Raw genomic sequence first — 16,334 nt, forward strand, 5'->3', positions numbered from 1 at the left:
CTCACCTTATGCGGTGTCAGCAATATAGCCTTTTCGAGTCTCTTTATTTTATATAATTGTTAGCATTCAATTTCCATACATCGGGTTGATTAGCTGTAATTTTAATTGTAATTTTTATTTTAAATAAATTAGTTTTAAACATTTGGTTTTTTTTGAAACCTTCGGCTGTGGCCTTCGTAATTCATATGTACACAGGGAAGTGTACATACATTTCTGATTATAATAATTAAATTACATCTCCAGAAACATCTCAAGCAAGTGAAGAAACTGAATACGATTTTTCTAATTTGTAATTACTGGATGATATCTCTCTTAAATAATGTCTAAACTTAAAATTATGACAATTGCTGATTATTTGTGAATTGATTACTAATTAAACAAACCAAAAAAACTGTAATATTTTTATTACTTAAATATATTTATATAGTTACCTTAAAGTAATTCCCAACATTTCTACTGGTTCCATTGGATTCCTCATATTAGTATAGTTTTTTCGTATGTGTGGTTCTAAGGACTTCAATAAACATTCGAAGCTGGATACACTCATTCTAAAAAAATTATAAAACTTCTTTTCGTCTAATAGCAAGTCGCCGCTGCGCCGACGGAACGTTAAGACTGCGTCATACAGGTTGTCATCAGTGTTCACAACCTGTAGCCAGGCAATTATCGTACAAGGGCCGAAAAATTATCGTACAGGGCTAAAAATTATCGTACAAGTCAGGAAAATGGATAAAATTCTTTTAAAAATCATATAAAACGTGACAATATATAATATGATGGAAATGATTTATAGTTTAAATCTTGTAAATTTGTGTTTTTTAAATTGAAAAAATAATAATTCAAACTAAATATTCGTCGTATGGCAAGACCTGAGCGGGGAGTGGACGAGGGCACTTCGAGTGTGATGGCCAACATTTCGAATTTATAATTCGAATTGAACAACAGTAACAACCAATAAAAGGATTGCGCCATGAAGCAACGGCATGTGATCCTAATAAAACAATGAGGCAATAGATGGCACTAACACTAAAAAACTGTAATTATTAAAGGGCTATCTGTGTAATCAACAAATTTTTCATGAGAACGGAAATTATCGTACAATCTGCGTACGATAGTCGAGTACCATCGTACATCGTACATGTACGATAATTATCGTACGGTTGAGAACACTGGTTGTCATGTGTAAGTTGGCGTGTGGCAGAAAAACGTACTAATTTTGACAGTTGTGTTGACAGTTCTAACAGCTTGGTAGTCTCACGTGTGTCGGTGCTAATAATTTGTGTTTTAAAGTGTAAAAATATTTACGAAACATGCCAAAAGTAGTGCGGAGTGCAGCTAGAGAAATTATTCTAGCTGTAAAACGTTTTTGTGAAGAAGAGAAACGTAACAATGGGTCGATTATTTCATTTCAACAAGTGAATGCTCGAACAGCGGCTTTGACAGGTAAAGTATTGCCAGTTAAAAGTGATATTTTTATCCCCAAATTTTGGGAAAAATAATAATTGCTTTTAAAGTAAATGTGATTGATGGATAACTTAAAATATTTTTTGTTTTATTTATGGTGTTTCTGAAAGAACCGTGAACCGTATAGATTCAGAGGGAAAAATCATGGAAAGTAATTGTACAGCGAGAACTGAAGTCCCTAATCAAGCAGCTCAAGGACCTTCCACATCCACAGCTTGTGATGACAATTCCACACCAGAGAACACTACTTCCGAGGCTAAGACGGTAAAACTTGTCACTCCAGGTAAAAGTAGAAAAAGAAAATTAACTGTTTCTGATTTGGATGACTTTGATCTATGTGTTATTAGACGCAAAATCCAATCTTATTATTTAAATAATTCCGTCCCTACTCTCAGAAAATTACATTGTGATCTAAAGGCACACATCAATTTCAAGGGCAGTATAGAATCTCTCAGAAAAATACTACACAAGTTTGGTTTTAGTTATAAAAATAATAAATCCAAAAGGATGGTTCTCATGGAGCGATATGATGTTGTTGCCTGGCGATCAAGATTTTTACGAGAAATAGACAATAATAGAAGGAGCGACAATCCGAGGCCAATCGTTTATTTGGACGAGACTTATTTACACCCTGGCTATAAAGTTAAAAAATGTTGGCAGTCTGAGGAAACTGAAGGTGTCCTTACAGAAGTCTCAGAAGGTCAGAGATGGATCATAGTGAATGCCGGAAGTGAGAAAGGTTTTATCCCCAATAGTCTTTTGTGTTTCAAATCTCAGACCAAAAGTGGAGATTATCACGAGATGAATGGAGATAACTTCAGTAAATGGCTACAAGAAAAGCTTATCCCAAACTTAGAGCCCAATTCATTAATAGTGATGGACAATGCGTCATATCACTGTATTAAAATAAATAAACGCGTGACAATGAACAGTACGAAACAAGAGATGCAAGATTTGATAAAAAAACAATCTTTCATACTTGGAAACCATGAAAAAAGCAGAATTTTATGAAATTATAAAAACAATCAATCAGGAGAATGTCTACTTAATAAATTAAAGAAACATGGTCATAAGGCTGTAAGACTTCCGCCTTATCATTGTGACTTTAATGCAATCGAATTAATTTAGAGTTCGTTCAAAAGAATATTTGCAGACACAAATGTTACTGGCCTCTCTGAAAACATGGAACAGAGAATCCATAATGCATTTTCCAAAATAACTGCTGAAGAATGGCAGAAACGCTGTAATCACGTTATAAATGTTGAAAATAATTATCGTATAACAGACAACCGCCTTGAAACTGTAATGGAACCATTTTTAATTGATTTGAATAGCAGCGACTCAGATTCTTCTGACACAGGCGACTCTGAAGAAATCATGGAAGGAATAATGCCTCTAACAGACCACAATTACTATAAAAAATATTTTTTTGTTATTATAATTTTTCATTTACCTTAAGTAATATCTAAGAATATACATCAATCCAAAATAAACGAAAAAAGTGGCAACACAGAGGGTTGTAGGAGGCGCCGCCACAGGAACGCCAACTTATACTTGACAGTCTATAGTAACGCTGCGATGGCGCAGCGCCCGTGTGGCCGGCTATGCGTCAAAATATTTGCGTTGCGACGACGCAACGCAACGCAACGCGCCGTGTGGAATGGCTCTCACTCATATGTATTCAGTAATATGAAGTTAAAAAGCAATATGTTTATAATCAATAAGAAATCATCCGAAGGTTGGGTATGCTGCCAGCTTTGTGAACGTTGGGCTCACAATGGTTGTGCTGTTGTGGATGATGAAAACACCAAATTCATATTTGTATTTATTGTGATAATAATTAGCTTACCCCATCTTAACCCATGCCAAAGATGATTTTTCGAAAGTTCCTATCAAATCATTTATTTAAAAAAAATGCTAAAAGTTCATCTTCCAAAGACTGCCAAATTGTAGTTCAATTAATAAGGCATTATGCCATAAATAAATAAGCATAATAAACAAAATCATTATACTGTATTTTTGGTATTTTCCTTAGATACCCCATCATGCCCCCCTTCCACTACTGAATAGTACAATTGAAATATATAAACAAAAGAAGGGCCTGTTATTTCAAAAGAAATTCAAAAGATCAAGAATTTAAAAAGAAGCTTCAAGAACAACCACAATCATTAATGCCAAACTGGGCAATTATGCTCCAAGAACTAAACTATTCTGCAATTGGGACTTTGTGCTGGTTTAACTTCAAGGTAAAAAATAGAATGTTACAAAGTGAACAGGTTTAAACTTCATAGTAAATCATTTTCACCTGGAATCAGGTTACACATGATCTATCTATCTACTCTTTAAAAATGAGATGCCAGCGTATTTTTGCTGTAAATGCATCCTTATATCGTTGAACACAGGTTTTAGAAAACTTTCTGTCTTTGGACAGATTTTGGATTTGTTTTATTTAATAAATATTTACTGAAATAGATAAATACTTTTTCTTTAATTCATACAATGTATTATCTCAAAACTGAGATGGAACTAAAATGCTTATCAAATGAAATTCCATACCAAAACACACAAACAATATCCCCCAAATTACTTTGCTTTCAAAAACCAAGGAGGAAGATGTACAAAAGATACAATGAAGCAAAACATGCTCTTTGAGATTGTCAAGCTACCGAACATACAATAGGGGAAATTTGTGCAAATCACATAAAGACTAAATATCAAAATTTTAAAAACTAATCTTCCAGTCCCAAAGTCAGGGGATTTTAAACAACATCACTCATATGTATTCAGTAATATGAAGTTATAAAGCAATATGTTTATAATCAATAAGAAATCATCCGAAGGTTGGGTATGCTGCCAGCTTTGTGAACATTGGGCTCACAATGGTTGTACTGGTGTGGATGATGAAAACACCAAATTCATATTTGAATTTATTGTGATAATAATTAGCTTACCCCATCTTGCCCCATTTTCACTACCCCATCTTACCCCATGGCAAGATGGTTTTTCGAAAGTTCTTATCAAATCATTTATTTTAAAAAAATTCTCTAAGTTCATCTTCCTATGCCAAATTGTAGTTCGATTAATAAGGCTTTATGCCATAAATAAATAAACATAATAAACAAAATGATTATACTGTATTTTTGGTAATTTCATTAGATACCCCATCATGCCCCCCCTTCCACTACCAAATAGTACAATTAAAATATATACCTAAACAAAAGAAGGGCCTGTTATTTCAAAAGAAATTCAAAAGATCAAGAATTCACAAAGAAGCTTCAAGAACAACCACAATCATTAATGCCAAACTGGGCAATTATGATCCAAGAACTAAACTATACAGAAATATTCTGCAATTGGGACTTTGTGCTGGTTCAACTTCAACATAGACAAATAGAATATTACAAAGTGCACTGGTTTCAACTTTATAGTAAATCATCTTCACCTGGAATCAGATTACACATCGCACATCCGCTCAAATAACGTCATAACTCGATAAAATGTCAAATGACTTTAATTGTACCATTCGTATCAGAATAACACATACTTCATGCTCATAAATCGTCATAGACGTAGTTCAATTATTTGTCCCTAGATGGCACTTGTGACGTTCTATTGTTTACCGAAAGTTGTGCCGCGGCGAACATAAACAGTGTCATGTTACGACTTGCGCGAGGTGGTCATACGGGCGTTGTTCAGTAAAAGTGAATTGTGTCGAATCAAGACAGTCTTTGTAAACGAGGTAAGTAACATTTTATTTTCTTTTTTGCAACTAAACTGATGCTTGTCGAGTTATGCCAGTATACGTGATTGAAACAATTCAATTTACACATTTGTTAATCACTAATAATGACCTATGCAGAGTTATGGCGGTATACGTGATTGAAATTATATTATTAAACATGTTTGTTTATCACTAATACTGACCTATGCAGAGTAACGACGGTATACGGGATTGAAACAATTCAATTTACACATTTGTTAATCACTAATACTGACCTATGCAGAGTTACGACGGTATACGTGATTGAAATTATATTATTAAACATGTCTGTTTATCACTAATACTGACCTGTACTAATGTATGACAGTATATGTGATCGGGATGATGGCACAATATGTTTTATTAGATAATAAATCTGAATTATGTTGAATTTTGACTTTATTCATAAATAAAACGACTGAAAATAAAACTATGTGTCAGCAAGAAAACTGATTTGTCTTCAATTATGCTCGTGTTTTTGACTATGATTATTAATAAAGTGATAGATTTATTAATTTAAAATTATCGTATAGTGATAGTATAAAATTATTTTAGGTACTGTTTACGCATAATGTTTTTTTTTAATTCCCTGAGGCCACATTGTTGTTTTTTTTTTAGTTTAAAACCTTAAAAAATGTTTAGGTAGGTATTTAATTGTTTTTAACTAATTGTGTTGTTCATCTTGTTCTCAGGTGTTATTCGGTTTGGCGGTGTCACTTGTAACTATGTCCAGATCCAGAAAAATATTGTCATTATGTCTGGAACCCAATGACCATCATAACACAGTAACTGATGACTTGTCTATTGTGGCGGAAGATACGCAACCAAAAGATGTAGAAGAAAATTGTGACACGTCAAATAAAGAGAATACATATCATATAAATGAACCTACTACACACATTCCCAACTTACAGGTAGAATGTAATAGAATAGAGAATGAAGACTGTAATTTGCAAGAACCCGAATCTACGGGTGAAGAAACAGACGATTCTGTTAAAGATCGTGATTATAAATTGTCTTCCAAAAAGCGTAGCAAGAATTTAGTAGTTTCTCGTCAGCGATCATCTAGTACTTCATCTACAAATTCCTCTTCGTCTAGTTCATCCTCATCTAGTTCATCTTCATCTAGTTCATCCTCTTCTGATACTCCTTCGTCTAATAGAAATTCTCCAACATCTACCTCTGTACTATTGTCACTTAATAAACAAACAAATCAAGACAACAATGAATGCTTGCCTTCAACTTCCAAAGAAATTAACTTAAATAGTATTCATTCTCCAATACCAAACGAGACCGTAGTACAGGGAAATTTCAATACACGTAAGAGACGCCGTGGAGAGGCACAATGGAAGCAGAATATAACAAAAGTTTTACGAAACTCTGGATTACCCTATCAAACGAAGTCCGGACGAAATATTTCTAAGAAACAAATGAAACCAAGTTGTGGAGAAGGTTGTAGACTTAAATGCAGCTATTTTCTTACCGATGAAATAAGAATTCAAATCTTTGATTCTTATTGGGCTTTGAAAGATTTAGAGAAACAGAGACTATTCATTCACAAACACATACAACAGATAGAGATAAAGTTTCGGTCTACCAAAGCACAGAAAAATCGAAAAATCAACTATGCATTTTACTTTGAGGTTGAAGGTTCATTAAAAAGGGTTTGCAAAACAATGTTTAAAAATACATTGGATATTAATGATAGAACAATTAGAACTGTAACAGAGAAATCTACTGGAGGATTTTTGAAAGAAGATGAAAGAGGGAAACACGGTAAACATTATACTGTAGGTGACACTATAAAAAATGATATAAGAAATCATATAAAACGTATACCGAAAATTGAAAGTCATTATTTAAGAGCACAAACAACACGAGAATACATTGATGGAGGAAAGACTATATCTGACTTACATAGAGATTATGTGAATGAATGTAAACAAGATGGACGCAACTTTGGAAACTACGTAATGTACAGTCGTATTTTTAACGGTGAATTTAATTTAGGATTTTTTGTGCCAAAAAAAGACAGATGTGAATTATGTGTAGCTTATGAAAATGCAGTTCCCGAAAGTAAACTGTTGCTCAAAAAAAAATATGATGAACATTTAGTGGACAAGGTTTTATCCAGGGAAGAAAAAAAGCGAGATAAAATAGCCCTAAAAGAAAACAAAAACCTGATTGTATCTGTATACGATTTACAAGCAGTTTTACAGGTACCTCGTGGTGATGTTTCTGTTTTTTATTATAAGAGCAAATTAAATAATATGAACTTTACGATAAGCAAATTGAAAGCAGAAGAATCGGGAAAAAAGAAAAAAAGGCAACAGACTGAAGACGATAGTTACAATGGAGACACTATTGTAAATAACAGTATTACCGATTGTTATTTTTGGCACGAGGGTCAGGGTAATCGGGGTTCAGATGAGATTGGTAGCTGTTTGCTTAAATATATAGAAAAAGAATTGCATGATTACGAGGGTGACCAACTAGCTGATATAGTTTTTTATTCGGATAACTGTTGCGGCCAAAACAAAAATAAGTTTATTGTTGGATTGTACATGTATGCAATATTGAAGTTTAGTAATTTAAATTCTATTACTCATAAATTTTTGATAGCCGGACATACGCAAAACGAAGGTGATGCCATACATTCGGTAATCGAAAAGCAAATAAAACGTTCCTTGAAAACTGGTCCAATTTACGTGCCAAGTCAGTACGTACAAATAATTAAAGAGGCTAAGAAAACTGGGGAACCACTAAGAGTTAATGAACTATCACACACCGATTTTATTAATTTAAAAAGATTAGTTAGTGATCTAGGTATTACTACTTTAAATAAGCTAAAGATTTCTGAAGTTAAAATGATGATGATTACCAAAGCCGCACCAAATATTTTAAAGTACAAAACGTCGTACACTGACATTGAATGGTCTGAAACTAATTTACTTTCTCGAAATAAAAAAATAATAGTTCCTGATCTAAAGCAAGTTTATGCTGCTAAAATAGAGATTAAGGAACGGAAAAAGAATGACTTAATGACATTACTTCTTAACAACCACATTCCTAGTTTTTATGCCAACTTTTATAATAGTTTATAAGTTTAATTATTTTTTATTACACTGTCTACTCTCGTGTTATTGCACAGCTGATTGTTATAAGTACTTAAAGTATTTTATTTTGATAGAAGTTCATTTTTAGACTTACTGTTACAAATTGTGATTTTAAATAAGTATTGAAATACCTAGATTATTTAATTTTCATAGAGTGTTTATATATTATAGTGATAGAGTGTGAATTGTTTATTTTTCAGTTAAGACGTTGTAAATTATAAGTTCCTTAATTTGATTTATTTTTTCAATGCTATAGAGGTGTACTACCCTCGTTTTAATTAAACTGTTGATCGTTTTGAAGTACATAGATTATTTAATTTTGATAGAAAGTTGTTTTTTTTTCAGTTATAAGTTTGAAAATTTAATTGTCTTTATATAAAAAGGCATTTCAAAGTCTAATATGTGTGTAATACACGTTATATTAAAGAATATATTGTATTTCATTACAAGTTAAAAATACTTGTGTCATTATAATAAACAAATTATAATAAAACTTTGTATTTTTTGTACATATAGTGTCACAACCCAGATTATTTCAATGTTTTTTTCAGGATTTTCAGATTACTAATAATATGAATTTATAGAGCTTAAAAAAACATTATAACTCGGTGAAGAAAGTTTTCTTCTAAAATAGTTCCCTTTTTAATTATGATCCAAAAACTAAACAAATTAAGTTGGGTAAACTTTAAATGTCTTTCCTGAAAAATGTAGTTTTTGGAGTTGTGACGTTATTTGAGCGGAGGTGCGACATGATCTATCTACTCTTTAAAAATGAGATGCCAGCGTATTTTTGCTGTAAATGCATCCTTATATCGTTGAACACAGGTTTTAGAAAACTTTCTGTCTTTGGACAGATTTTGGATTTGTTTTCTTTAATAAATGTTTACTTAAACAGATAAATCATTTTTCTTTACTTCATACAACCTCATAACTTGGACAGATGGAACTTTAATGCTTATCAAATGAAATTCCATACCAAAACACACAAACAATATCCCCCAAATAACTTTGCTTTCAAAAACCAAGGAGGAAGAAGTAAAAAGATACAACGAAGCAATACACACTTGTTTGAGATTGTCAAGCTACCGATCATACACTAGGGGAAATTTGTCCAAATCATACAAAGACTAAATATCAAAATTTTAAAAACTAATCTTCCAGTCCCTGACTTTAAACAACATCACTCACATGCTTCAGTTAGAATCGCAGGAGTCTTAGATGGTTCTAGTTTTGGGACTGGGCTCTAGAGGTTAGGTTTTTTGAAAACCCTGGTTACATTATTACACACAACACTATTACATATCTATAATATGTTTATATAACAAGAGGATGTTACACTGTCCGTATCTAGATGAAGTTTTCATAACAGAAGACAATCATCTATTGCAAAATTTAAATATTCGAAAACTGTCAGTACACAATATGTGACATGTGCTGCCCGCCATTACTTGACATTCGAACAAGCAAGTCGAATGGGGTCCCACTATAGGTACCGTAATATGGGGTGAATAGAAATCGCAGGGTGAATAGAAAAAAAATCGGAATAAGTTTAGGCAACTGTCACACAGTGAGGCTTCAATATATTTTTATAGAATTCAGAATTGTTTTTTTTACTTTGGCAATACTAGTTTTTTTTTCTTTTTACCATAGACAAAATATGATTTGAATGTCATTTTAAGGTATGAAATAACGGTTAAAGTTGAAGTTCGGAAACAGGCAAGTTAAAGGTCCTCAAAACTTTGAAGTTTTAATTATTAATACTGTGTTTTTGTAAGTTCTGTTGCTCCATGGTGACCGTAAGTACAACATTCTTACTTGTTTACATTAAAATATTGTATTTTATGTTATTTATATTAATAAAATCATAGGAATTCCGTGACAAGTATATTTGGCTACAAAAAGGGGTCAATAGAAATCTGCACGGGGGGAATAGAAATAGTAATGGGGTGAAAAGCCATAGATATGGTGTGAAAAGAATTACGTATGGGGTTAATAGATTTCGTTATGCTAGGGTTGCGTCTGCTGTCTTAGTGATTTTATTTCGTGTTTTAGGTTGCATCACGCCGTCATCTGAAAAAATCAGCCAGATCCAACAAAAAAACGGTACAAAAAGTATGATCCAACAATATTATGCCAGGCAGTGGAGGAATTAGCCTTGCCAGGTGCAAAATTAAATCTGATAGCTGAAAAATACAATATACATATTTCCGTGCTGTACCGTCACAGCAACGGAGTAATGAAACCTCACGGCGGTCAGACCGCTTTGACAGAAGCCGACGAAGAATATCTGATTAGCAATATAAATGCATGCGCCGAATGGGGGTATCCTTTGGATACATTGGATCTGCGATATATTGTTAAAATAATAAGTGGTTTAAGAATAATTTTCCTGGGCCGGACTTTGTGGAAGGTTTCCTCAGGAGACACTCGGATAAAATTGCAAGACGAATTTGTCAAAATATAAAAAGAAGTAGGGCAGCAGTGTCACCCGATACTATTAAGGAATACCATTCAGAAATACAAAAAAAGTTTGGATGGGGTACCACCTACCCACATCTTAAACTACGATGAAACCTATTTGTGTGATGACCCGGGTCAAAAAAGTTTTAATGAAACGTGGCACCAAATACCCTGAGAGAGTAATGAATCATTCAAAAGCTTCCACATCTTTAATGATGGCCGGAACAGCTGCAGGAGCACTACTACCTCCATACGTTGTATACAAAGCTCAGCACTTATATGAAACATGGGTAAAGAACGGACCTAACGGTGTGCGATATAACAGATCTTCGTCTGGCTGGTTTGAGGGTAAAATCTTTGAAGACTGGGTAACAACTGTTGTAATTCCATATTTCGATAAGCTGCCAGGAAGAAAAGTCTTAATCGGTGATAATCTGTCGTCTCATCTTTCTGCGCCTTTAATAAAACCATTGTTAATACGCTAAAATATATCAAACTAGGCTTTTAAGTCACACATTATCGTAAATAAAGTTTGAAATTGTTTCTATTCACCCCAATTTACGGTACATGGGATTTAGTTGCAAAATGAACCGATGAACAAAAAACAATTACAAAAATACGAATAAATTATTAAATTTTCATAGTAAGTAAATAAATTACCACCATTATCTTAAGTTTTTTTACCTTATCCTCTATTTCCTGACAAATTTATTTCGATAAACAATAACGTCGATATAACAATTTTGTTTGACACTCAAAATAATTGAAATATATAATCGATAATTGCAATTTGACAAAGAATTAATACGATAACGAAGAGGTCGAAATTCGTAATGACGTTTCAATTTTACAAGCTAACCTCACAAGTCCACGTTCACACCAGACACCTGCCGGCTGTCACCAACCTCAGCGTGGTTTTAAAACACACAGATCTTACATAGTATTTATTGTACTACTATAGAATAAGCAAGACGCTGTGCTAAAATAGCCATGGAAAAGACATTTTTGGTTTGATTAGCTTAATTTAGATTTCAGACCCGAAATGTATTATATAATTGAATTACAAAATTTCTTCTTAGTTACAAATAATTTCCATCAATTTGGTAATAATAGAGTCAGTCAACAGTCTTTTTTATTCCAATTGTCCAATCTGCTATTTATTTTCATTTATATAAATTATTCCTAATTGCATAAGACATATACTTCACCTTAACTATTTCATCTTTCTTTTTCTACCCTGTCGCTTAATGACCTTTTCGACTAAATAATGAGGCAATCATCTAAGTCGGCTCGGTATTTGTCCATCTCCTTTTATTATGTCTGAGGAGTAGCGATAATAGAGGGCAAAGAGAGTGCAATGGATATCGCACACCTAGATAAAGAGTAGCATAAGTCAAAATACCTCTTTTTTCAGGAACAGCAAAAAACGTTTTACTCAATTTCTGATTGACCTATTTACAAAATTCTTGTATTATGTTGTAAAATTTTTTATTATGCTATTTATTTTCTCCATTTCTTGCACTTAAATACAGATAATCACTGTTTTATTCAGTTTTTTCGTGTTATATTAGTATTCGTGACTCAATAATTGTTAAATATTTTTATCAACTCAAATTGATCACATATTTGTGAAACATTTTAAATTAATGTACTCTTCATCTGTATATTTTTTCATAATCTTTTCAGGAAGAGTAGTGTATCTCAAAAGTTTTTTTATTAATTGACCATTATTATTGAAGTAAAACATTGTTTTTGGTTTACACACATATTTATTTCATATTAATGCACAGCACAGAGGACAAGCAAATAAAGGTTTTCAAAAACACAGCACTTTTTGAGGAACAAAGTAGACTTTTTCTTATAATTTAGTTAGTAACATCTCTATAATCAGTATTATAATATTAAGTCTATAAACTACAGACAACATTGTCCCTAAGTATATTTTTTATAGCAAAAACACAGCCTTTCATGGCTATTTCAGAAATGACCTCGTCACAAAACAAGTAGCTTATTCAAATTAACAGGCATTACAACGGAGGTACTAGGTGCCAACAAGGATTGCCCTTTAGTCAATTGCATCACGGCTTCCGTACAACAACTACCTATTTCCTTTTCTTGTCGGCTTCTTTTTCTAATCTAGACAACTCTTTCTCTTTCAAGTGTTGGTCATAAGCCTCACGCATTTTTTGAGTTTCTTCTCCGTTAGCATTTTTGAATGTTTAGCAAAGGTCACGTGCATCTTTTTTCGAAATTTGAAAATAAATATTTACCTGTGCATTAAAAATGTGGTCATTTTCGCGTAGATCTTTATAGTCTCGGTAAAGATCTGCAATTGACTTTTCGCTTGGAATGAACTCTCTCGTTGTTTGTGCTCGAAGGTAATGAGATTCTATTCTGGAGATGGACTTGATGAAAGCCACCTCACTTTCTTTTATTTCATTATCTATGGTGGAGTGTTTCTCGTGCTTACCCCTCTGGTCATCTTCTATGAAACCGCCTCCTTGTCGTTTTGAAAGAGCTGTCCTAATGTATTGGTCACTTATGTTAAGGTTAGCTTTGTAAAAATTCTTGCAGACTCTAATACGAATATCATAAACATGAAAGAAAAATGCAGAATTGAGTGACCATAAATTTTAGGTATTGCTGTATCTGTATTTAGGCTTTATCTCTTGTGCCTTACAATGAACTCTGTTTGCCTTTGAAGGTCTCCTTCTTTATGTCCTATAACCCCTAGGTGGGGCAGAGGGCGTCCACAGCGAGCCTCCATCCCGTTCGGTCTTGCGCCTCGTGCTTCACCTCGCTCCAAGTCCTACCAGCTCTCTTTACCTCGTCCGCTACTGTACAGGTCTCCTAGACCCCAAAATTTGTCGAACTAGGATTTGGCTAATATATCACTTATTTGAGATTTGCATTTCAATTTGCACTTATTTTGGTATGGAGGCTGGACCGTTCTTGCAGGGAACTTACGTAAGTCTTTCCGGTATTTCGATAAGTTTTCTCAACATTTGTTGCCCAACCAGCAAGGTTTCTTGTCCTTTTTCTTCCCTTTTGAAAGCTTTTAGGATCAGGAGACTGGTTTATGATCAGTGGAGAGGTGGAAACTTTGCGACAGCAAGTGGATTTTCTTTTAAGAGATTGACAGGATTCGGCATGGTAAAAGGCATAGAGTTACAATCTATTTCTGTGTTACTGTATCTTGCAGAGCTGCAGGAACTACTAGATGATGAGCTAGAATTGGAAAAACGAGACCTCTTTCTTGGAGCGACGAGAGATAACCTGTGAGTCTTCTCTTTGGGAGGTGGGTTGAAAAGCGGATCCGCATCCGAATCCTTTAATTCACTAACCTCGCCGTTAATCGGTGAAATATAGTACGATGGTTTCACCTGTGTGCTTGTTGATGGTGATGCTAATGTTGCTGGGTTCCTTTGTACCTCCATGGAGCCATTTTCCAATATTATTTGTTCTATCTCCTTGGTGCTCGTCGAAGGTGTTGTTGAGTTCTCTGGGAGCGCCATCTCTGCATTGCTGCTTTCAGGGCCTTTAGTAGTAGCCTCCATCGCCTTCTGTAAAAGTAAAAGGCCACGGCCCTTCATAATCTTTAGAAAAAACTACAATGTCAATAAAATTCACGAATACTATACTAACTCAAAAATGTTTATAGATCGAAGTATTTTATTAAAGAATTAATATTTTTTTAAATCTAATTCTAAATACAAACGCAACTCTAAATAATGCCTTTAGCAAAAGAAACATAGCATTTATTGTTTTAGAATAAGAGTCAAATTTAAATTTAACCAGCAATAACATACTAACTCAAATAGTGTAAATAATTTCACAAACACTAAACTATTTCTAATTAGTAAAAAAAAAATTACTTACTTTTGTAAACAATACCAGGGTAAGTGGAAATAATTTGAAGCACGCCCAAGAAACAAAACTGTTCAATCACGAATATCAACTGAACTCAAAATAATTTACGCTTCATTACTTAGTTAACCACAAATAGAAAACTAAGTCGAAATAATTTAGTATTTGGGCGTATTGACAGCATCTTTTCCTACAGCTGATATGTTGTAATTGGTGTTGCGTTACTGTTTTTGGTGAGGGGTGTCGTGGTGCTAGTCAGAAAGACTAACTTAGAGCGCCATCAACATTTTATTAATGGAGATTAGTAAACAGGTGTCTTTGAAGTTAGTGTAATTTTCAACGCAGATTCCGATAGGCGCGAAAACTTGATTTTGGATTATTTCGAGTTGTGCGACCCTTTATCTAGGTGTGCGATATGTAACAAGCTCAACACACTTCCTTCAAAATAAACTGCAACTTGTTTATTCGCTCAAAAAGGTTGTCAAAGTAGTCGTTTACTACTTGGCTATCATCTCTTCTTGATTATTCCCCCAATATATTTTTTTACCTCCAACCAAATAAGTAAACAATCACAGACAAAATAATAATGAGAAAAAAGATGTACTTATAAAAAGTAGCAAAAGCATGACAATAACCGTCTCTTTTATACTTATAAGCTTGACCGAGCTCGAGAGAGACGGACAGTCTTTTCATGATGCCTATTCAGTGTGACGTCACGCTTCGCGCTTACACAGACACTACACAAGCACAAAGTGTAAATATTTGAAGCCGCCAGCGAACCGGATGAAACATTTGGATCAGTTACTTTTTGAAGTGAAACTTCTTTAGAATTGATGTAATTTCAAACCGGATGCAACGGAAAAAGAGACAGAAACATATATTCATAAGATTTAACGTGGGAGAAAATGAGATATTATACATTACACAGCTTCTTTTTACTGCCGCTTTTACATTTAATCGAATTTCAAATTTCGTTGTTTTAGTTTTTGTCAAATTAAAGATTCATATTAAACCTATAAATTAAAATTTATCATTAAAATATAGGTACTGTTTTTTATTAAATGTATTAAACATTTAATAAAAACAGTACCTATACATTTGTACTAAACTACTAAACTTTGTATACATGTACGAAACATTTAGTGAAAATTTTTATTTTAAATATGATTAATTATAAAAACTTTGTTTATGAAGGTTTCACTTCTATCACGTGTGAATTGCACATCATTTTAATTTTTTTTCAAATTTCACTCCGTGAGTCAATAAATCAAAACAAGTGTAACACATAATTATTTTATGTCTTTTAAATTTGATTTCTATATAGTTCACATTATATACATATTATATATTATATATTAATATTGTACTTACAATCTAATTTTACAAACTATATTTTTGTGACACTTACAATATACACAGATCATACATCAGCGGCAATTAATTCTAAGACTTGCTTATCGTGCTAGTGGAAAACGTGAGATTTTTTGCGTGTTTCCTCGGGAATTGAACCTAGTAATCTTAAGTCTTAAACATCTTAAGTCATGAATGTTAGCTATATATCTCATAAATTAGATTTTACGTAGCGAAAATTCATGATATAATATTAAGAAACCTATTTTTTATAAAAAGTAACTAATTCTGTCTCGTTTCATGACAGAGTAAACGCA

At 33.1% G+C, this 16,334-nt stretch overlaps 1 protein-coding gene across 1 annotated transcript; it reads left to right on the plus strand.

The window, feature by feature from the left end:
• The first annotated feature begins 4,940 nt into the window (after positions 1–4,940).
• On the plus strand, positions 4,941–8,469 carry LOC123690329. The gene is made up of 2 exons (XM_045633621.1): positions 4,941–5,203; positions 5,917–8,469. The coding sequence occupies exon 2, from the start codon at positions 5,950–5,952 to the stop codon at positions 8,326–8,328; it is 2,379 nt and encodes a 792-aa protein (XP_045489577.1). The 5' UTR covers positions 4,941–5,203; positions 5,917–5,949; the 3' UTR covers positions 8,329–8,469.
• Positions 8,470–16,334: the final 7,865 nt, after the last annotated feature.

The sequence above is a fragment of the Pieris rapae genome, chromosome 24, assembly GCF_905147795.1.
Source record: "Pieris rapae chromosome 24, ilPieRapa1.1, whole genome shotgun sequence".
In the NCBI taxonomy this organism is placed as follows: Eukaryota; Metazoa; Arthropoda; class Insecta; order Lepidoptera; family Pieridae; genus Pieris; species Pieris rapae.